Below are 22,630 nucleotides of genomic sequence, written 5' to 3' on the forward strand. Positions count from 1 at the left end.
GGGTGTCATAAACTGCGTGCAGTTTATAAACTGTATGAACGCAAAATCCCACTGGCGTGTGCTAAATTACAAGATGAGATCAAAGATACAATAAATGTCTTGAAAACAACACTTATTGTAGCTCTGGTAGAAATGGGGTTCAGGTACACCAAAAGGGCAGATGACAGAGCTGTGTTTAGAGAAAAGTACTCAATCCGGTCCATAGTACTCAATCCATATCTCAGAACAGTTGAAGAATACGCAATTTGGGGTTTCAAATTATATACCTTGATGAAACATGGTGTAATAAAATCACTCAACCGATCGGATGTGGCTTCCTTCAGATTGTTCTAAGGCACCAGTGTTACCATCAGGCAAAGGTAGACGCCTGATCATCTTGCATGCTGGTACCCGTAGCAAGGGACTGATTGGGGGATTTGCCTTTGTTTTTGAGGCCAAGAAATCTGATGGTGATTACCATAGCGAAATGAATGGGCAGGTATTTTTGCAGGATTTTCTCACTTCCTGTAACGTGCCTTACAGGCACTCAGTAACAAAGCGCCAGCTCATGGAAAAAATCCGGCAGCACAAAAAGCTAATCCAGTACATCACTGATATTTAGTGATAAACTATCTGCAAAACAAGGCCACATAGTTCTGCATACACCAGTGCGGCACTGTGAGCTCAATCCCATCGAGCTGATCTGGGGTAACTGTAAGAATTATATTGCTCAAAATAATAATACCACATTCAAGCTTTCAGATGTTAAACAGCTTGTGTATGCTCCTTTCTGCGAGAATTACCCCAGAAGTGTGGCAAAAGGCTGAAGACTATGTTCTCAAAATCGAGGACGAATACCGTCTGAGGGGTGGCGTTCACGTCAGCCGAATTGCACCTGTTGTCATTCCGCTTTGGAATTTTATCTAAGTATTTTGATATTTTATGAGTAATCATTATGATTAGGGAATGGTACACCATGATTACTCATATGCCATATTAGGTCAAGGTGGTATGAATGATTATATATGAGTTTTGAATCTGAAATATCAACCATTATCAAATAATTGCCAAAAAGCATTTTCCAAGCATTTCCGGCATTACTTTTTTAATCCACACCAGTACCACAATATTCTATACAGCTGAAATAAACACCCGGGTCCCATTTCACAAAGCTATCATAGCGCTACGACTGTCATAAGACTATGCTACAGTATAGGAGGTACGATTGCTATGAGAAAGGTAATGAGATCTTTGTGAATGTGGCCCAGGGGCCCGTTAAGCGATCGTAGCACCAAGGTGATCGTAACTCCCATACTTTAACATAGACTTACGACAGTCATAGCGCTACAATCGCTTTGTTGAATGGGCCCCTGCTTACCACTGTCAAGGTTCTTAAGCAGAGGCCCAGATAAGCTGCGTAACCGGGTAAAATACGCATTGAAAATTTCCAATTACGCATTGAAAAATAATTGTTGCGTACCAATTATGCATTTAAAATGTTAGATACGCAGAAAATTTAAAACATATGCGTACTGAATAAATTTATAATACATTATAATGTACTGTTAGTATAGGACAAGTGTTGTACTGTCAGTATAAGATGAGTGATTTTTATGAAATCATTTCCATTATATTTAAGTTGGTTTTGATTAGGTACGACATAAGGCAGAACATACCTGCTTAGTAAACATACTCAATGACATAATACTTAGGTGAGTAAAATCACTGAAATACCCACATATTTGAAAGCAGTGGGTAACGGAAAATGACATACCCACTCAAAATTCAAAATAACCACTCCAAAAAAGATACAGTGGGTACAGTACCCACATGAGCTAAATCTTATCTGGAGCTCTGCTTAAGCGATAACAACGCACATCCAGTGAGGTCAACCACTATATAATGACACTAACACAGACAAAGCATTGATCCTGAACACAGACACAAGAAACACAAAATCTTCCTACCATAATCTCGTAGACTGTAGGTCATTTTTCTGTGTAGGTATGACTTGAGTTCATCGTCCGACGCCCCAACACCATACCCCTCAGACAGCTCTGTCACAAGACCAGCAATATATGACTTGAGTCTGATGTAATCTTGTAACGTGGTGTCACTTCGTGTGATCTTCTGGAGGGTTGCTTCTGATATCATACTCAGGTCTATCAAACTTCTAATGTCTTCCTTTTTCAATCTGGGGAAGAAACAACACATATATGAGAACTGGCACTTCGCCCAATCAACAAAGCCTCACAGCACTGTCTTAGCCTATGATAAAGAAGGGGAGTTAGGAACATCTTAGCAAAAAGATTTCTTTGAGGTGCTATCAGGTTATACTGACTGACTGACTGAGTTTTGGTTTTACGCCGCTTTTAGCAATATTCCAGCAACATCACGGTGGGGGGACACCAGAAATGGGCTTCACACATTGTACCCATGTGGGGATTCAAACCTGGTTCTTCGGCGTGACGAGCCAACGCTTTAACCACTAGGCTACCCCACCGCCCCCTATCAGGTTATAGAACCAACCAAATTCCATATTAAGGGATAGAAATTAATCATAACTTGAATAGTTGCCATCTACCTCATGATAAAAGCAGAAATCACCAGTGCTTCTTGAATGATTTTACTTCAAATACACTTTAGAACAAGACAAATACTTTTAAATAATTATATATTTTGATGAAAATATGGGGAAATCCAACTGCATTCATTTCAAGTGTTGGATTTTATAAACTAGTGTTTTGCAATTTAGGTAGATAGCAGTTCAATTTCACCTCCATTATGAGTGAATGTCATGAAAGTTGTACCTGAGATGTGTTTTCTTTATCATGACTAATGGGTTTTACTGTCAATTATGACAACAGGAAAATCATCTGATTTTAATGAATAGTATTTTTGTCAATAATATACTGAAGAAAGAAAGAAACTTCACATGTGTTACTTTATGCTCCAAACAACCATATAGAACAAAGTGTGTTGCTAGTGGATTAATCGGGTTTATTCAAGGCAATGAGTGTAAAATCAAAACAGGATAAGGTATTAAGGTAAGTAGCATGATGGGGTACTAGCCATCTGTATTGCAGCGTGTTCGGAACAGCATATGCCCCCCCTCTCACATTCATAACAGCAAGGCAACATTGTCTCATGGAGTGCCTAGCATCAATGAACACAGCATTAGGCAACCTGAACCACTCCTGTACCACTCCCAGCGCTCAGCTTCTGAACCCCTCAAGGCATGAAGACCCTTTCCAAGAGCATCCCATACATGTCTGACTGACTGACTGAGTTTGGTTTTACGCCGCTTTCAGCAATATTCCAGCAACATCACGGCGGGGGACACCAGAAATGGGCTTCACACATTGTGCCCATGTGGGGATTCGAACCCGGGTCTTCGGCGTGACGTCCCCATACATGTCTGATGGGATTGAGGCTAGGCGATCTTGATGGCCATCCCATGACATCAATTCCTGCATTTTGCTGGAAATTTTGTGTCAAAACAGCTGTGTGTGGTGTCACATTGTCATGATGGAATTGGAGGCCTGGCCATGCGGCCATGAATGGCACCAGCTTTGGGACAAGGACCTGGTTACGATATCCTGCTGAAATGAGGTCCCCACAAATAAGAAGACGACGTGAGCACATGTTCCCAAGGAAAGCTCCCCAAACCATTACGCTACCGCTGTGAAATCGATCAACTTAATGTTCACTGCTCGAACACCATGCTCACAATCTTCCATCAGCAAATCCCAAACATGATTCATCGCTAAACACAACCCTGTCTTATTGTCTCTGGTTCCAGCACAGGTCCAACAGTGCCCAGCACAGACGTTAATTACAGCTTACCTGTGTCGGAATCTACCCAACATAAGGACGCCAGGCATGAAGACGGCAGCGGGCATGTGGTTTCAGATGGTCTCGGTTGTTTTATGATCAGAAAATGATTATACAGATGACATAGCCGAGTTAGATTGTGCTCAGCATGTGACGTCACACATTGCCCTCATGATCTGGAGTGTTCAAATGTCATAGTCATTTGATGCACGTGTCCTCAGGTTGCGAATTATTCGTCTACTGAATCTCATAGCATGCACAAGAGTCATAGAAGAATGGCCAGCCTGCAGCATGCTAATTGCAGGTTCACGTTCAGCATTTGTAACGTGTGGTATGAATTGTTTATCTCCAGCAAATTCTGCACACTTGTTGGCGGTTAGGCACATGAAATTGTAGTCACGTGACCCTGCACCCATGAAGGGATGCCTTTTCACAAAAGAGCATGCTAGGTGCACCCCGCTTGGTTAGCCACTGTTGAAATGTGCAGATTTGTCAGGTTAGCCCTGGCCATTATGGTATTTGCCCATATCAACTGCCTTGTACTGCCCATTTTCAATATTTCTCCAAATGTGAAGTTTCTTTATTGTGTTCAGTATAGTCTCCAGTATGTGTCAAGCATTTAAGCCTGAACCTTTCATTCAAGTGATGTTTCCCAGTTATCATGAACTTTTTATTAGCTGAACGTACTACACCAAAACATTGCTAACTAGACTTTAGATTCTGACTACATGTATTATTTGCAAATTGGGTATCAGTTATTTGTGAGAATATGTAAAACATAATTACCTTTCGAAGTAGGAAGCCATGCCCTTTCCAGACAACCAATGTTCCAGTCTCATTTCTTCTGTCAACTCTTTCAGGGCCTCTTTGAGGTTGTGGTGTTGGTCATCCGAGAAGTGATTTGTCCACTTGTGTTGGCCATGTGTAAACAAAGCAGCCTCGTAGATACTTTGTACACCTGGGGATATAGTAGAAACCACTATTATGATTTTCAACTATATATATTACATCTGGGGATAACGTTGATAGCATTATTGGTATTGTAACTATAATTACCAGACCAAGGGATAATGAAAAACACATCACGGTTATCACAATAATTAATACATATGGAGATATTTAGATAACAATATCATGATTTCAACTAAAATTATCAGACCCAGGGATAATGCTGAAAACATTATCATGATTACCATTTTGGGGACTGAATAGAACCATTTCTCATGATCATACCTTGGGATAAAGTATAAACCATTATCATGATTACATGCATTTGAAGTCAACACGATCTCAAGCATTATCATGATTATTATCATTACCACACCTGAGGATAACATTTATCACTATCATCATAGTGAGGAGCAGTGCTTGAAAGTAAGTCATGGGGTCTTTCCCTTTTACAGTACACATTATTTTAAACAAGAGAGTCCCTGGACATGCTGAACACATAGAATCTTTACTTTTCAACTTTACACAAATGCAGTTTGGCAGTATAGCCCATTTGCAAACTGTCTCGTTTATCTACTTCATTTACTGTTTAGACATAGTAAAGCTGGTAACAAAACTAGATTAATAATGACCTTAACTTTTGACTGGATTTGACCAAATCTGTTTTCACAAAATGGCCCAATGTCAAGTCTAAATAATTGTATATTCTGAGTTTAGTGAAGAAAGCAGCACTACCATTTGATATAAGCACTGCAATATCTAGCAGTAATTGATGAAACTTCCCTTCAGTTTCCTGACAAGAATGTGCCATCACAGTGCCATGAAAGAGGAGGATCATAATAATTTTTTCAATATGACAAGTTTTATGTCACTAGTCGGAAATGTCAAAAATAACTGACCATGTCCTTCAAGTCAAATTCAATCAAGAAACTAACTATGATGCAGATTAATTAGTTGTCAGATAACGGCCATTGTAATCAGCAATGATCAGTGATGTCAATATCTATAAATGAGATCTGTATAAAACATGGAGTTTTATCAGGGTATGACTTACATCCCCGCAGTAGTGCACTTTTTCAGATATCAATTAGCGTTACACTAACCATTCTAACTTGCCGGCAAAGCTCAGCTCAGCTAAGGATTTAATCTAATAACCCAACACTGCCCCACAGGTCACAAATAATCAGTGCATGACGACCCAATCTAATTGGTTACTTGGAAACAGTAAGGGGTTTGGGGTAATTAATTCTTTAAATGAGGTGATGCACTTGACCCATCCCTGGCACAGAAGTAACCATGCTGACACTATGAATCATGAACACCTTTCAGAAAGTTGTCAAATGTAACTAAGAATCATACAGCTGAGTTTTATTGTCAAGTGGTCTCCAACCTCAAGGGTCATGAAGTAGAGTTTCATTAGGAATGGGAACAAAACCCTAATGATCACGGAAGGAATTCAAGGGCAAAGGAAAAACATGATAAAGTTAGGGTTAACCTATTCCAAAGCTAATAGTAGTAACATAAAGATAGGACTGTGAATGAAAGATGGGCAGTTTGCAGCCAATTTGAGATAATAGCTCCACCCAATAGCTGCACCCAGAAAACTGCTGACTTGTCAACATCACATTGTGCCTCCTATTAATGATATGACAGCTGACACATATGACAGCACTTTCGATCCCTTTACCTGTTCACAGGTTCTAATGTTTACATAATTTATTAAGCCTGACATTGGTTGTTCTCAAAACGTGTATCGTTTTCAAACTGACGATCATGCGATATACCTGCTGATGCCAGAGCAGATGAAAAAACGTTGAGTTGTTTTTCTTTTAGCCATAAATCCAGTTCATCCCTCATTCTCTTCTCGGTTGTACGCCTCCAACACGAACTCAAGCCATAGCCGACAGCCACTGTAAGAGCAGCAAATCGAAACAATGTTGATGAAAGTAGGCCTGTCATGTCTGTAATTGGCCTCCAGTATTGTCAGTCCTGACTTGGTGTCGTAAAAAGGTTTGTTTAAGAATTCAGATCAGACGGTTTCAATCGAACCATGTCAATTATTTATTTTGTTGTTGTCAAACCGGAAGTTTAGATCCTGTGTACAAATTAAAGAATACATGATACGGAATGAAACTATTTCATTTGTTCGGATTTACAGTTTCACACTAGCTAATGCCACAATGAAAGTACATAAATACTTATAATAAATAACATAAGTGATGCCTACAATCAGTTATGCTGGATTTATTATACTGAATAAATCTATACGGGTAGTATTTCGTACCAGCTTTCATGTTTCAGTTTTCGGAAGTTTCATTAAACATGGCGGATGCAGGTGAGTTTTTGTGGAATGACAGCTGATTCTTTGCACATTTCCTCGTAATCGAAAGCTAATTTTATTTCTATATCAATGGCAAAGTAACGCTTTGTCGTTTTGAAAAGTATTGATGCAATATTTTAAACTGACAAATTGTCTTCATCCACAAATATGATCGTTCGGCTACGACGATAGGAACCCGAATGCGTCATAGCTATAGATAACATATGAACAAACACTCAACTCATCCAGGGTACCAATGACGTGTCATTCATATTTCGTGGTTCTCCTATTCTGCATATATGGCGCAGTATAAATATGAAAATACGTAGTAAAAATATCAACAAAGTGCAGGTCGTTCTATGCTACGACGCTAATTGCTACGTGTAATCATTATCAGGTCTATGCTTGAAGGAATTCGGTAAGAGTTCCTCCCGTCCCCCCATCCCAAATAATATGTATAAATATTCTAGAATTATAAACAAAACTTAACACAACAATTACTAGAGAACTCACAAAATGATTAAAAGTCCAGAATTTAAGTTAGGGCTAGGTTTAGAGTTTGGTTTAGAGAACGGAAGGAACTCTTTCCAGGCAAATAGCAAAGATGAAACACTATGGTTAATGTCAGCATACATGTCATCTGAACTCATCCCAAGTGTGTTCTGTCAGGTTCAGGACCGCCTCCGTGGTGTAGTGGTTAGAGCGTCTGCCCGGAGAGCGGAAGGTCGCGGGTTCGATCCCCGACCGCGTCATACCAAAAGACGTTAAAATGTGGTACTTGTTGGTCCCTGCCTGGCGTTCTGCATTAATGGGTACAACAAGGACTGGTCGGCTCGGAGTCAGTATAATGTGTCTGAGTGGGATATTCATGCTTCACTGCGGCATGGTATCTCAGTGGGCTAGCACTATAAAACCAGCTGAAGTCTGGGCTAGTACAAGCAGCTGCACATACACATACACACGCATGCAAGTCGCCATATGAGCGAAATATTCTTAAGCACGACGTTAAACCCAATTTCACCTCACCTCACCTCTGTCAGGTTCAGATAATTGAAAACTGCAGCAATTCTTTCATATTAACAGAATACTGCTGTTGAAAGAAAGAATTGCTTGGTGTTCCATGCAGTTTTGGTAGGAATTGTCACTTTTGAAAATTAAACTGAAGGCTTGGAGTTGGACAAGTCGCATGTAAATAAAACATCATCTTCTCAGATTTCACATTGCTTTTAATGTGACAACATTCAAGCAATTTACGTGACAAACAATATGCATGAAATGTCATCAAGTTTTCAAGCGTCAGATGAAACATATTGCAAACACATGGAATGAGATTCAAACATGCAGAGCAATGCTGTCTCATACCTAAATACCCAGAATAATATTATTTGATATCAATATCTAATTTGCCCAAATATTAGAAAAGTTACCACAGAGATTTCACCTTAATTCTGAACACTGGATATGGCTCATGTTTTTAAACAGATCTACAGAGACGTGATGGAACAAGAATATGTGTTGGAAACCGCATTCTTAGTGATGGCAGCTTTGGTACAGTGAAATATATTGGTCAAGTACCCCCAACCAAAGGTAGGCGTAAGAAAGAGTGTCTTCATCATTCAAAAATGTCCTTTTCTATATTCCTATCAAGTGATAAATGTATGTTGTGATTGAATGGTTTATCTTTTGATGTTGCAAAATAAGCATTATCATTCATGATTAAGAATAAATCTGAGTTTTCAAACTGTAACCATGGTTACGGCATACATTATGTTTATACAATGGATGTTGTATTAATATTTTATGTGAATCAATCTCAAATGTTAAACACTGTTTTGACTCACCACACTTTGATATAATAACAACAATGCTGCTAGATATGTACAAGTGTCTATTCTTTCTGTTCAATTACCAAGATTTTCTTTATGTGACAAAAAGAATGTAATATGAGTAACATGCTGAAGTGAAGACTTCATGGCTGTTCCCAGGTATATGGCTGGGTGTGGACTGGGATGAGCCAGACAGAGGCAAACACAATGGAACACATGAAGGGAAACAATATTTTGAAACAAGGTGACATTAAGCACTCCACAATATCTTAGCAATCTTAGTGCTCTATCCTGTCTATTGCAAGGGGTTAAGAAACAAGGTTTAAATGTACAGTTGCGCACTATGGTGTCAAACTCTGATAACTCGATATCTCGGTTGTCTCGATATAACATCTCAGTCCTGGCAAAATCCTTTATAATTTATCATTATTCAAACTCTTTTAACTCGATACAGATGTCTCAAAATTTCGGATATCTCGATATAATTTCATGGTCCCAACAAAAGCCAAATTACCCTTTCAACTCGATATTTGCAAAGAAACTCGATATTCACCTACCTTTCATGGGCAAGTATCCCTCTGAACAGAGGTTGTTTCCACAAGTTTACACACGGTGTGGCATGAATCAAAGGGATGCGGTAGTGTAAACTTATTAGGGCTAAGTGGGACATGACAATACCACAGCATTAACTATGTCTTCTTTTTCTTGTAAACACTGAGATTTAGAAGGCACTGAATACAACTCTTACTAAGTCATACGGTTTCATGCAATGGCTACAAAGTATCAGAGACCTATAAATAGATTCAAAGTCAAGCAATTACTGATCCACAGTAGTAACACTTTGTCAACATGACCAAGGAGGTTAGCATGGTTTCAGTGGCAAATGAAGTACTTTAAAACTGATGCTACATTTCTGATACACGTTTGTAATTTTAAACATGATGAAGAAAACATGTTGAATCCTGTCTTAACAGAAATCCCAAGTCAGGGTCCTTTCTGAGACCAAAGAAAGCCGAGTTTGGTGTGTCATGTTTTGAATCGCTGAAAGACCGCTACGGCTTGATCGAGGGAGAGGATGCGGGGGTGGTCACAGATGAGTTGTTTATCCTCGGATCCAACAAGAAGGCGACAGTTGTGGAGATGGTCGGTGCTAAGCAAGTTAATCAAAGACAAAGGTAGGGTGTTTGTGTTTTACCATTTTTGATATTTTGGAAATATTTTATAATAACTGTATTGTAAAGCGTAACTTTTATTGGTTTACTTCATTTTTTTTTTTATACTTTGTACGTTGCAGCGTGGGAAATATCTGTATTGCTATTATCAGTATACTGGTATATTTGAGTACTATTCCTTTGGACCAAGAGGTTGAATGAGTAATATGGTGAATCTTTTCACAAGCCACAAGCTATTTGTTACTACTGATCATGCTAAAGACTGACATGTCTTTATGCTTGGAACTAGGGCCTAAAACAAAACTTGGAAGGTTCAAAATTCCATATGTTACAGGGACAGGCTGAAATATGTACAGCCAGTGGCTGGTACCTGTAAACACAGGTCCCTTTGTTTACTCTTATGTTCATTACAAGTGTGTTCATTAAAGGTGTACTTTACTGTATGGTACATCATACAAGTACAGTTGTTTCAGTGTGTGTGTGAGTGAGTGAGTGTGTAAGTTTAGTTTTACGCCACACTCAGCAATATTCCAGCTATATGGCGTCAGTCTGTAAATAATCAAGTCTGGACCAGACAGTCTAGTGATCAACAGCATCAGCATCGATCTACACAATTGGGATACGATGACATGTGTCAACCAAGTCAGCGAATCTGACCACCCAATCCCGTTAGTCGCCCCTTACAACAAGCATGGGTTACTGAAGACCAATTCTAAGCCTTGTTTCAGTCAGAGGGGATTATTGTAGTTTGATAACCTCTGATCCACCAGTCAGAATGAAGTATTTCCCAAATTGATTGAAGACTACCTGTTTCCCACTCGGTACTTGCAGCAAGCTGGAGACCCTGAAGGACATAGGACTGAGAGATTGTCTTGTGTATGGAAATGGCCCTGGCTGTCAGCTGAAGGAATACACCCCCAACATCACGGAACTGAATCTGTCGAAGAACCTCATCCCTTCATGGGATGATGTGGCCAGGATAGCAGAACAGCTGCCCCTGCTCCATAGCCTCAATGTCAGGTAGCGTACACCGGTAGTGTGAGGTGAAGTGAAATTGAGTTTAACGTCGCGTGCTGGAGAATATTTGGCTCATATAACGACTTGCATGCGTGTGTATGTGTATGTGCGGCTGCTTGTACTAGCCCAGACTGAAGCTGGTTTTATAGTGCTAGCCCACTGAGATACTATGCCACAGTGAAGCATGAATACCTCACTCAGACACATTATACTGACTCCGAGCCGACCAGTCTTTGATGTACCCATTAATGCCGAGAGCCAGGCAGGGACCAACAAGTACCATATTTTAACGTCTTTTGGTATGACGCGCCTGGGGATCGTACCCGCGACCTTCCGCTCTCAGGGCGGACGCTCTAACCACTACACCATGGAGGCGGTCACCTGTAGTCTGACAAAATGGAGCTGTTCACAGTACCTAATGAAGATCTGTTCATTGTGGATTGTGTAGTACATGATGATACTGGCAACTCCAGCATTAGCTGTTAACTCAAAACATTATAGTATACCTTGTTTACTATATGTAATTATTATCCTGATACTGACTTATGATAACAAGGTTACTTATATAATATTTAATTGCTAAGATGTTACATAATGAAACACGATGTGAATTACAAATGGAAGCTATACACTGACATCGTGTTGGCCCGGACCCCATTTATACGAAAAGTTCCCCTTCCATATAATTTCTGAAGGGTACAATAATAAATTCATTAAAGGACATTACACCATGGTCATGATTCATTCATCATTCAGTTGGGATAATCTCACTTGGGACACTAATGTCTTCATTACTGCTGTTAAATACTGTTAACAAAATAACATCTTTGATTTCCTATTGCAAATTGTGTCATGCTGTGACAGATTTCAGTCTTATTTTCTAAGTATGGTTGATACTTGATGCATGACCCATAAATAAAGTTAAAATTCCTGTCAGTATAACTTTTCCATTAGCTGTTGAAAAGCAAGAAAAACATGGTTGTTAGAGATGAGAACTTTCTGCAATAATGACAAATTATAGCGCAAACCTTCCCTCTGGATTATGGTTGCCTTAGTTCTGTGGTTCCCACAGTCACATACAGAAAATAAAATGAAAAAATTTAAACCCTAAGTCATAGCTATCCCTATTGGTATGCTTACTCTCTTAACCCCAAGAGTTACCTCCCCTTGACATTTTCTATCCATTCCTTTATAGTGACAACTGTTTAGCTATACCAGACAACCTGGATGCCTTGCGACCAAGTTTTGCCAAAGTTCAGTTCCTTTTCCTCAACCGGATGCAGTACAGCTGGGAACAGGTACAGCTCTTCTCAACATCTTATATGGAACCTCCTTGATTAACATGGATGACAATACCAGGCAGCCAGTCATTGTTAGGTCTTATCAGTCTTGTTTTATATGTGTATTCTTTTAAAATTTGTTGATAACATTCAGGAACGATTTCACTTTGCACTGTCATATGTTACTTGCATATGTTATCCCACATCAAGGTCACACATTGACTTTCATCCAGATGTTTGTGTATAAATGGGTCATATTTCTTCAATAGTCCCACTGTAAACTTGCAGTAACCATATTACCACACAAATGAGTGAGACAGCATGGTGGATTAATGTCAAACAACAAGGTCAGTCAGCAACAGCAACCTGTGATCACTTGAGGCTTTGCCTGGCAACCAGTGGTCAATAGTGTGAGCAGCAAACAACATCTTTGCGCCACCATGAGATACCATTACCATCACACACTATGGCTACCCCATTTTAGTCACGCATGGAAAACATGGGCTTTGGTGGGACATAATAATGTGTGGTGTTCAGTACTCTTGATTATCTTGGCAAACAAGAATTTAAATTTGTATAACACAACACTGTATGACTATATAAATATACGATGATCTGACTTGATGACCTTGTTTTGATTTGATGACCATGTTGTTTAAACTTGATGACCTTCTTGTTTGACTTGATGACCTTGTTGGTTGACTTGATGACTTTGTTTTGGCTTGATGGCATTGTTGGTTGACTTGATGACCATGTTGTTTGATTTGATGACATTTTGACTTGATGACCTTGTCATTTGACTTGATGATCTTGTTGTTTGACTTGATGACCATGTTGTTTGACTTAATGACCTTGTTGTTTGACTTGATTACCATGTTGTTTGACTTGATGACCATGTTGTTTGACTTGATGACCATGTTGTTTGACTTGATGACCATGTTGTTTGATCTGATGACCATGTTAATTGACCTGATCACCCGTTGTTTGACTTGATGACCATGTTGTTTGACTTGATGACCATGTTGTTTGACTTGATGACCATGTTGTTTGACTTGATGACCATGTTGGTTGATTTGATGACCTCCCTGTTTGTTTAGATGACCATGTTTGATTTGATGACATTTTGACTTGATGACCTTGTCAATTGGCTTGATGCCATGTTGTTTGACCTGATGACCATGTTCTTTACTTGATGACCTTGTTGTTTGACTTGATGACCTTGTTGTTTGACTTGATGACCATGTTGTTTGACTTGATGGCCACATTGTTTGACTTGATGGCCATGTTGTTTGACTTGATGACCATGTTGTTTGACTTGATGACCATATTGTTTGACTTGATGGCCATGTTGTTTGACTTGATGACCTTGTTGTTTGACTTGATGGACTTGATGGCCATGTTGTTTGACACCTTGTTGTTTGACTTGATGACCATGTTGTTTGACTTGATGGCCACATTGTTTGACTTGATGGCCATGTTGTTTGACTTGATGACCATGTTGTTTGATTGGATGACCATGTTGTTTGATTGAATGACATTTTGACTAGATGGCCATGTTGTTTGACTTGAAGACCTTGTTGTTTGACTTGATGACCATGTTGTTTGACTCGATGGCCATGTTGTTTGACTTGAAGACCTTGTTGTTTGACTTAATGACCATGTTGTTTGACTTGATGACCATGTCTTTGTTTGCAGATCTTGAGGTGCAGTACCATGTTCCCGTGTCTGGAGCAGCTCCACGTCTGTTTCAACAATCTTCAGTCTCTCTCCATCCCTGCACAGTCTCATCTGCCTCATCTTACTCTGCTAAACCTGGACTGCAATGACCTGCACAGCTGGGAGGAAATACTCAAAGTCGGGATGCTTCCAAAGTCAGTGAAACTATACTTGTCAGAAATGCAATGACAGAAGGGATTAAAGATAACACAATTCTGCTTATGTTTTATGCCACAGCCAGCAATATTCCAACAGAATCCCAGCAGCATGTACATAATTAGGGACCAGTTGAGTGAGTGAGTTTAGTTTTATGACACACACAGCAATATTCCAGCTATATGGGGTCAGTCTGTAAACAATCGAGTCTGCTCCAGACAATCCAGTGATCAACAGCACGAGCATCGATCTATGCGGTTGGGCTGCGATGACATGTGTCAACCAAGTCAGCGAGCCTGACCACCCAATCCCATTAGTCACCTCTTACGACAAGCATGGGTTACTGAAGATCAATTCTAACCCATATATTCACGACTGACCAGTTGAACCAGTTGTTGATACAGTGAGCACAGTCCACACTTGTGCACATTGACACACTAGTAGCAAGACACTGACCATGCATTAAGACATATGTTGTTTTTGTGTTTTCTAGTGGATAAGAAATGATATTGTCTTTTGCAAACATTAATTCTTCTTTTTACCATCATTACTTTCTTTGCAAACACAAAAGACTGACCCTCAAGGCATGAAGACCCTTTCCAAGAGCATCCCATACATGACTGACTGACTGAGTTTGGTTTTACACCGCTTTTAGCAATATTCCAGCAACATCACGGCGGGAGACACCAGAAATGGGCTTCACACATTGTACCCATGTGGGGATTCGAACCCGGGTCTTCAGCGTGACGAGCCAACGCTTTAACCATTAGGCTACCCCACCGCCCCCAAACACAAAAGAAACTAACAGGGAACTATAAGACTATAATGGTCAATTCTATGGAAAGTAATTTTTTCCGATAAATGAAAGCAATATATATTCCACGCATAGGTTGGCCATTATATAAATAATGTTTAGTGTTCACATTTGAATGAACAGAAGTTTCATGATGTTTTATACTTCCACTGCCTAATCTGTCAATAAGATAGTGGACTATTTAAGAATTATTTCTTGTTTTTATTTGGAACTCAACTTATGTTTCAGCCTGAAGACTTTGATGGCCAGTGAGAACAACATTGACAGGATCCAATTTGCTGATGTTCAATTATTAGAAACGACAAAATACTTTCCAAAACTTTGTGTTTTGTCAATCATGAGGAACAAGATTGGTGATGTATGTGAAATTGTCATCGTATCCATAATATACCCAATTGCTGATGACAGCTTGTCCCCCAAATCCTTATTTTGTATTGAGAACAAATTTTATTTCAGTGTGACCAAACTGCTCCTTGGACACAAATAGGTCACCATGAATAATAATGAATTTGCCTTAAGGCCCAAACAGGTACAAATCTTCTTAAAAGCTCACATTGTTTCAAAATCACATTTTTGGACTTTGGTCCTTGAACCCATTTAACTCCTTGCTTTGATGTTTTCAAAACAAGGTTCCCAACTGATTCAAACATAAAGTTGACGACTGACAAACATAGCATTTTATAATGTAGTTACTTCTGAAATTGTTTAAGGTATTAGAAAACAACTAGCCAGTGGTTTCTACAATGAGATGTATCGACAAGGTTACCCATCACTCAGTTCATACATGAATACATGACTATTATGGATAACAACTTCTTGTATTATCTGTAATAACACATCAGAGAAGCTGCTAGCGCCTTCATCAGGTGGATACCCCTACATTGATTAAGCTAATAAAAGGAGCAAGAACTAGCTCTGAAACACAGTTTTCAAGTTGCTATCTAATAAATAGTGTCAAGTATACACGTTCTTCCAGCTTCAAAATGTCTATCAAAGATTCAACTCGTACAGCATTACTGGGGAACCTACTCTATTCTGTGAGTGTAGTTATTACCGTGTTAATAATCAGTCTATCCCTCTGAAAAATCAGAATGTGACATGATGATGCCGTGCTTATTCTAGAGCCACCTTTACCTCAGCTGTGTGTTTTGTTTCTATTTTCAGTGGACATCTATGAATGAGCTAGGTAAGCTGGCCACACTGTCGGATCTGAAGCTACAGGGTAACCCGATTTGGCAACTGATGGACGATAATTCTGTCAGGCAGCTCATCATTGCCAAAATAAAAACGTTGCTGTCATGCAATAACTCAAAGGTAAAGGACAAGATTGTTATTACAAGATAATGTAGGCCAGAGACATTAATTTCTCTCTTCCAGTCTTTGTACTCTCCTCGAGTACATGGACTCACCTCCAGTACTTGCACTATCCTTCAGTCCTTGTAGTCTCCTTCAGTTCTTGTATTCTCCTCCAGTTCTTGTATTCTCCTTCAGTTCTTGTATTCTCCTCCAGTTCTTGTATTCTCCTTCAGTTCTTGTATTCTCCTTCAGTTCTTGTATTCTCCTCTCAGTTCTTGTACTTCCTCAGTATTCTCCTCCTTCAGTTCTTGTATTCTCCTCCAGTTCTTGTATTCTCCTTCACTATCCTTCTTGTAGTCTCCTTCAGTTCTTGTAGTCTCCTTCAGTTCTTGTATTCTCCTTCAGTTCTTGTAGTACTTGTAGTCTCCTTCAGTTCTTGTAGTCTCCTTCAGTTCTTGTATCCTTCAGTTCTTGTCGTCTCCTTCAGTTCTTGTATTCTCCTCTAGTACTTGCACTATCCTTCAGTCCTTGTAGTCTCCTTCAGTTCTTGTATTATTCTCCTTCAGTACTTGTCTCCCTTCAGTCTCTTCAGTATTCTATCCTTCAGTTCTTGTATAGTCTCCTTCAGTTCTTGTATTCTCCTCTAGTAGTAGTCTTCTAGTTCCTCCTCTAGTACTTGCACTATCCTTCTTGTAGTCCTTCAGTTCTTGTAGTCTCACTCATCCTTCAGTTCTCCTTCAGTTCTTGTAGTCTCCTTCAGTTCTTGTATTCTCCTCTAGTACTTGCACTATCCTTCAGTTCTTGTAGTCTCCTTCAGTTCTTGTATTCTCCTCTAGTACTTGCACTATCCTCTTGTAGTCTCCTTCAGTTCTTGTATTCTCCTCCTTGCACTATCCTTTCTTGTAGTCTCCTTCAGTTCTTGTATTCTCCTCTAGTACTTGGACTCACCTCCAGTACTTGTACTCTCCTTCAGTCCTTGTACTTACCCCTAGTATACTGGTACTATATTTGGTATCAAGTATACTTTCATTCATGCATCAAGAAACCTGTGAAGATTCGGGTTAGAAATGGTCTTCAGTAACCCATGCTCGTCGTAAGAGGTGATTAACGGGTCGGGTGATCGGGCTCGCTGACTTGGTTGACACATGTCATCGGTTCCCAATTGCGTAGATGGATGCTCATGCTGTTGATCACTGGATTGTCTGGTCCAGACTCAATTATTTACAGACCGCCGCCATATAGCTGGAATAATGCGACATAAAACTAAACTCGCTCACACTCATACTACTAACATTACTGATTGAGGAACATAAGAGTTATTTCCCTTGTATGTCCCATGTCTGCTTCAGCAACCATCCCTGACGTGATAATGTGAAGAGAATTGGAATATCATTTGATTGTTTCCTTCTATTTGCTGATCAGTTGACAGATTCAGTTTTATAAGTCAAGGCAACATGAAATGCAAAAGTGTTAAAATGAGAATTTATGTTCAATTGAAATTGTCTGACAGCTGACACTAGAGGAAAGGAAGGGTGCAGAGATCGACTATCTGAAGAAGTTTGGCCAGGACTGGAAGAAATCTGACGGTAACCAGGATCCTTCGAAGAACAAGCCAAGTCAGGAGTTTGTCACAGAACACCCTCGATACCAGCAATTTATAGACGGTAATAGGACCTTTACTTCACTGAAAAAATAATATTTAATAGCCTTCAAAATAACCCTGGAGTATTTGTTAGTGTAAGCAAGGGAAAGTATGAACATGTTGCTCAATATCTTCCAAAATATACATTTATTTTCAGATTTTTGGGTGTTTCTTAGTTTTAAGAACTTGAGATTGAGGTTAAAACCTTCTAGTTATTAAGACACACACATTCAGCAGAACCGTTTATTAACATTGTGAATTCAAGACACTTATCATGAATAAAAGCTTTGAAATTCTACTTAGTGTTTATCAACATTTGGAATATAAATATTTACATTGTTGTCGGTAATTTTCCATAGCATGCCCTTTCCATGTGTGCCCATATAACACAACATCTTTACAACAATGGCCACAAACAACAGATGTGCTGTTGAAAAACTGTTACCGGGTATTCATAAGCTGTGAGAAGAATAAAAGATTTCAGGATTAAGAATCTGATTAGGAATAATTTTAATTATCCAGCCATTGGCACACAGTTTTATTTGTGTTCTGTCACAGTGTGTGTCTGTATGTTTCAGACTGGGGTGCTCCTGAAGACTCAGAATTAGAAGTGAAGTCTAATGCCCTGAAGGACAACCTGCTGAGTATCCTTTGTAGCTGCTAAAACCCTGCCAGAATCTCCCTCCATCACTCAGGAGATGGTACAGACATTTAATGAACCACAGCACTGTATCATAGAACTGTCCATGCTGATGACTAAAACTTGCAGTGTTTAGAAATAGTGTTGTTGGTGATGATTCTTGTACACGATGGTTTGTACTCCTTTTGTTTCATGCAAATTTGGTGTGGTTTTAAGGGATGCAGTTTCTATAGAAACCACAAGAACAAGTGTTACGTACCTTAACCTGACTAGGTGTTATCCTGTCGTGTCCTCAGAAGTCGGAGAAAGGTCAGATTACAAAGAAACTGCCAAGTGAGTCATCTTGTACACAGTATCTTTAAGTACGAAACAAAACTTAACATCTGTGAAAACACACCCAATATGACACTCTCTTATTTCAGGTTGAGGCCAATTAGTGAGTATAGTTTTACGCTGCTTTTAGCAATATTCCAGCAACATCACGGCGGGGAACACCAGAAATGAGCTTCACAGATTGCACCCATGTGGGGAATCGAACCAGGGTCTTCAGTGTGACGAGCGAATGCTTTAACCACTAGGCTACCCCATCGCCCCTGAGGCAAATGAATATTCAGTCATTTTGTATCACTATAAATTATTGCTGTCAAAATCAGAATACTGTGTTGTTGCTTGTAAATTTCTAAATGTGTACCTTAGCACATGTTATTCTGTATGAAATTGTAGGGCTAAATATTTGTGAATGTATATATAAACATATTCTCATCTTCAGTAGATGTATTTTGGCATGGTCTCATATTATTCTGGAGATGAAGAAATATGCCTCCTTCTTTTCCACAAGTGATACTTTGTGTTGTGTGTTGTCCAGAGACCATGTCCGTACAGAAGGTCAAGACGTTGGTCCAGCGGTTGTTTCGGGTGGAGACGGGAGACATCATCCTCACCTACAAGAGTCAGGAGGTGGGTGCTGCATGTAGTCTCAGGAGTAAGGGTTGCCCTGTCACTTTGCAGAGTTGTGTGCCTTTGACAAACAAGCGATCTGCTGCTGTTGAGTTTGAATCCCAGGTTCCTACTGATTATAATCCTCGGTTTGTCATTACCATTCCTGTGTTCATGAGTTTCACAAAGGCTGTGAATGTCTGACCTGCTTGTCATTTTCCCACATTAACCTACATGTTTCTGAAGTTGAAATACAGTTGGTGGTTGGTTGTTGATTAATGCTGCACTCAGCAGTATTCCAGCTATATGGTGGCATTCTGTAAATAATCAATTCTGGACCAGACAATCCAGTGATCAACAGTATGAGCACTGATCTACACAATTGGGATACAATGACATGTGTCAACCAAGTCAGCAAGCCTGACTACCTGAACTCATTAGTCGCTGAAGACCAATTTTAACCTGGATCGTCACGGGTTGAAATACAGTACTGAGAAGTGTAAAACCCATTGCATACACTCTCATGTGCTCTAAATGTACCTTCATTAATCTGTTTCAGGTTGAGGATGCTGAATTTCCAATTGACAATGATCTTCGAGTACTGTCTTTTTACTCCTTGGAAAATGGGGATACTATACTTGTGAGGTGGAAGTAGGCCTTCCAGAAGATCCATGTTGCTATCTACACCACTGTCAAATACACTTGAAATAATAGCATTGTAAATACACTTTAATTATACTTGAAAATTTTGTACAATTTATATAATTGACAATCACAATTGTAAGAAAGTTTTCAAAATGACACTAAGTACACAGGGTTTCAGTCTTCTGTCAAAAACAATAAAACTGTTTTTGAAAAACCTTTTGTACCGAGAGATGCCAACCTCTATGATTTTATTGTAGTCGCTATGGATTTTAGCCTCAAACTACGCCAATACGATTGCACTAGAAATTCTACGATATTTGAAGAAAATTCATTAAAATTCGGATATATAGACAAAAACATATATCTTCGTCGATAAAATACATTTTCGCCATAAAGAGATGACAATAAGAAATGTAATGCTGATAATTTGGAAATCTGCTGTTGGAGGTATGTGAAATTAAAGCTTACTCTAGATTAGTGTCATATTATTTTTCTCAGAATCCATCATGATTTTAAGTGATTAGTTAACTACTAATTTTATGTTCAAACTATTAAATTTGGTCCTTGAAACTTTTATCTGCAACACTTTGGGGTTGGCATCTCTGTGTACCTCACCTTTATCTGCGTTTCTAATGTGAAGTTCCAACCCATTTAATCCTGATTACTCTACTGATTATGTGTGTGCCAACTACCAATGCTGTGAAACAGACAGGGCCTTCCATTATAAAGGCAATGTCGAGCAGCTGTAGATTATGTGTTCTGAAATGATATATATTTCTTGTGATATTTTGATATATATCACTAGTACAGTTATGCATGTACACATCTGTCAAAATGAAATATTCTGAATATCTATAGCATAGCTTCGAACTACAAGTTCTGTTAGACCTTGTAAACATCAAACCCCAAGAACTTGATGTATCCTCTAAGAGGTTATTCTTTGGCACTGGAAGAATCCTCATCAAGACTATGCTTCACTAACATTGCAAAGATTATCTCAGTCAGATGGTTCAGTTAAGCAAGAAGGAGTTTGGTTTCTAAACACCTTTGTTCGTGATGGTGCTGACTCTTCAAATAAGTCAAGCAAATATTAATTTGAGTGCCATCTTGAGTTGAGGACGCGTACAATATAAAAGTTATGACAGAAATGACGTTTGATTTACAGTAGGCAAGAGTGCTTGACAGCGGTACAAGAATTCTTAACTTCTAAACTAAGAATAGCTTTGTGGATAAAATATTAAAGATAAAAGTTATGACAGAAATGTTTGTTGGCCATTTTAACCTATCTAAACTAGATAGCTTTATGGATGTATCAGGTAAAAGTTGGGTAGGTTTTGTGGTTAAAGTGGGGTCCTAGTGGTTAAAAGGTCCGTCCACCAAAGACCCTGGTTTGATTTCCCACATGGGTACATTTGAAGGTATATGTGAAGCCCATTTCTGGTGTCCCCCACCGTGATATTGCTGGAATATTGCTAAAAGTGGCGTAAAACCATACTCACTCACTCCCTTTGTGTATCAAACCACAGACATGTAACCTTATGCAACATCTGCCTGCAACATAGCTGTAATATATTACTCAGGGTGGGAAGATCTTTGTTGAAAACTCCCGGCTATGTAATCAAATTGTTATGGTATGTTTGAGTTGGAACATGTATCTTGAAGCAAAACACTGACGGTGATGTCCAACTTCCTGGTGGTCAAATGTAAAGAAGGAGGTAAAAGTAACAGCACCACCAAGACTGATCAAGTTGTGTTCAACTTAAACCAGCAGACTGGTGCTGGTATGTGCTTCCATGTGTCTGATCGAGGGGTTTAACCTTTCCTAATGTTTTGTATGTGACACTAATCTGATTAGGAGGATTATTTATAAGTAATTATTGATTATGAAACACATTAGTTGTTGAGATTCATATCACTGTTAGAATCTTTGGTTGTTCTGTGCTAATTGCTGACATTGCTTTCTGTGATATGTTTTGTAAAAATGATTCATTGTGTGCATATTAAAAATAATATTCAAGTGTTTTTATTCCTTTATTTGTGGGGCGATAGGGTGCGTCTGTCACAAACACACATATATTATGTATTGTCTATATGATTGAGGCAGTGGGGTAGCCTAGTAGTTAAAGCGTTTCCTCATCAAACCGAAGGCCTGGGTTCGATTCCCCACATTGGTACAATGTGTGAAGCCCATTTCTGATGTCCCCCGCCATGATGTTGTGGGAATATTGCTAAAAAGGTCGTAAGACTAAACTCACTAACTCACTCTTAGCCCCATCCCAACAGGATTTCTCTTGCTATCATGGCAACAGGGTCTCTAGAAGCAGAAACTATAAACCCAAGGCTCAGCACATTGTCCACAATACCAGAGCAGAGGTTCTTGAAGCAGATGTAGCCGCAAATAGCTGCCAA

The 22,630-nt window shown here is 39.2% G+C and overlaps 2 protein-coding genes across 2 annotated transcripts in view; one reads left to right on the top strand and one right to left on the bottom strand.

Moving 5' to 3' along the window:
- LOC124286343 (apoptosis-resistant E3 ubiquitin protein ligase 1-like) overlaps positions 1–6,836 on the bottom strand; it is a 98,706-nt gene extending 91,870 nt beyond the window's left edge. The window contains 3 exon segments of the mRNA XM_046722704.1: positions 1,947–2,173; positions 4,600–4,771; positions 6,546–6,836. Coding sequence (XP_046578660.1) covers positions 1,947–2,173; positions 4,600–4,771; positions 6,546–6,720 — 574 coding nt within the window. The 5' untranslated portion in view covers positions 6,721–6,836.
- A 230-nt stretch (positions 6,837–7,066) lies between these two features.
- Positions 7,067–21,056, top strand: LOC124286344 (tubulin-specific chaperone E-like). Its single transcript, XM_046722705.1, has 14 exons — positions 7,067–7,096; positions 8,564–8,668; positions 9,067–9,151; positions 9,882–10,082; positions 10,911–11,099; positions 12,292–12,394; positions 14,072–14,247; positions 15,291–15,420; positions 16,227–16,376; positions 17,869–18,022; positions 18,579–18,644; positions 18,914–18,973; positions 19,506–19,597; positions 20,136–21,056. The coding sequence occupies exons 1-14, from the start codon at positions 7,084–7,086 to the stop codon at positions 20,229–20,231; spliced, it is 1,620 nt and encodes a 539-aa protein (XP_046578661.1). The 5' UTR covers positions 7,067–7,083; the 3' UTR covers positions 20,232–21,056.
- The last annotated feature ends 1,574 nt before the right edge of the window (positions 21,057–22,630 follow it).

The sequence above is a fragment of the Haliotis rubra genome, unplaced genomic scaffold, assembly GCF_003918875.1.
Source record: "Haliotis rubra isolate DU_JTF1 unplaced genomic scaffold, ASM391887v1 Scf380, whole genome shotgun sequence".
NCBI classification, from domain to species: Eukaryota; Metazoa; Mollusca; class Gastropoda; order Lepetellida; family Haliotidae; genus Haliotis; species Haliotis rubra.

Excerpts from the sequence above, each read along its gene's own strand:
- LOC124286344 (XM_046722705.1), top strand. Across the intron at positions 15,421-16,226 it reads TGAGGAACAAGATTGGTGAT|TGGACATCTATGAATGAGCT; the intron begins GTATGTGAAATT and ends TTCTATTTTCAG. Across the intron at positions 18,974-19,505 it reads GATTACAAAGAAACTGCCAA|AGACCATGTCCGTACAGAAG; the intron begins GTGAGTCATCTT and ends TGTGTTGTCCAG.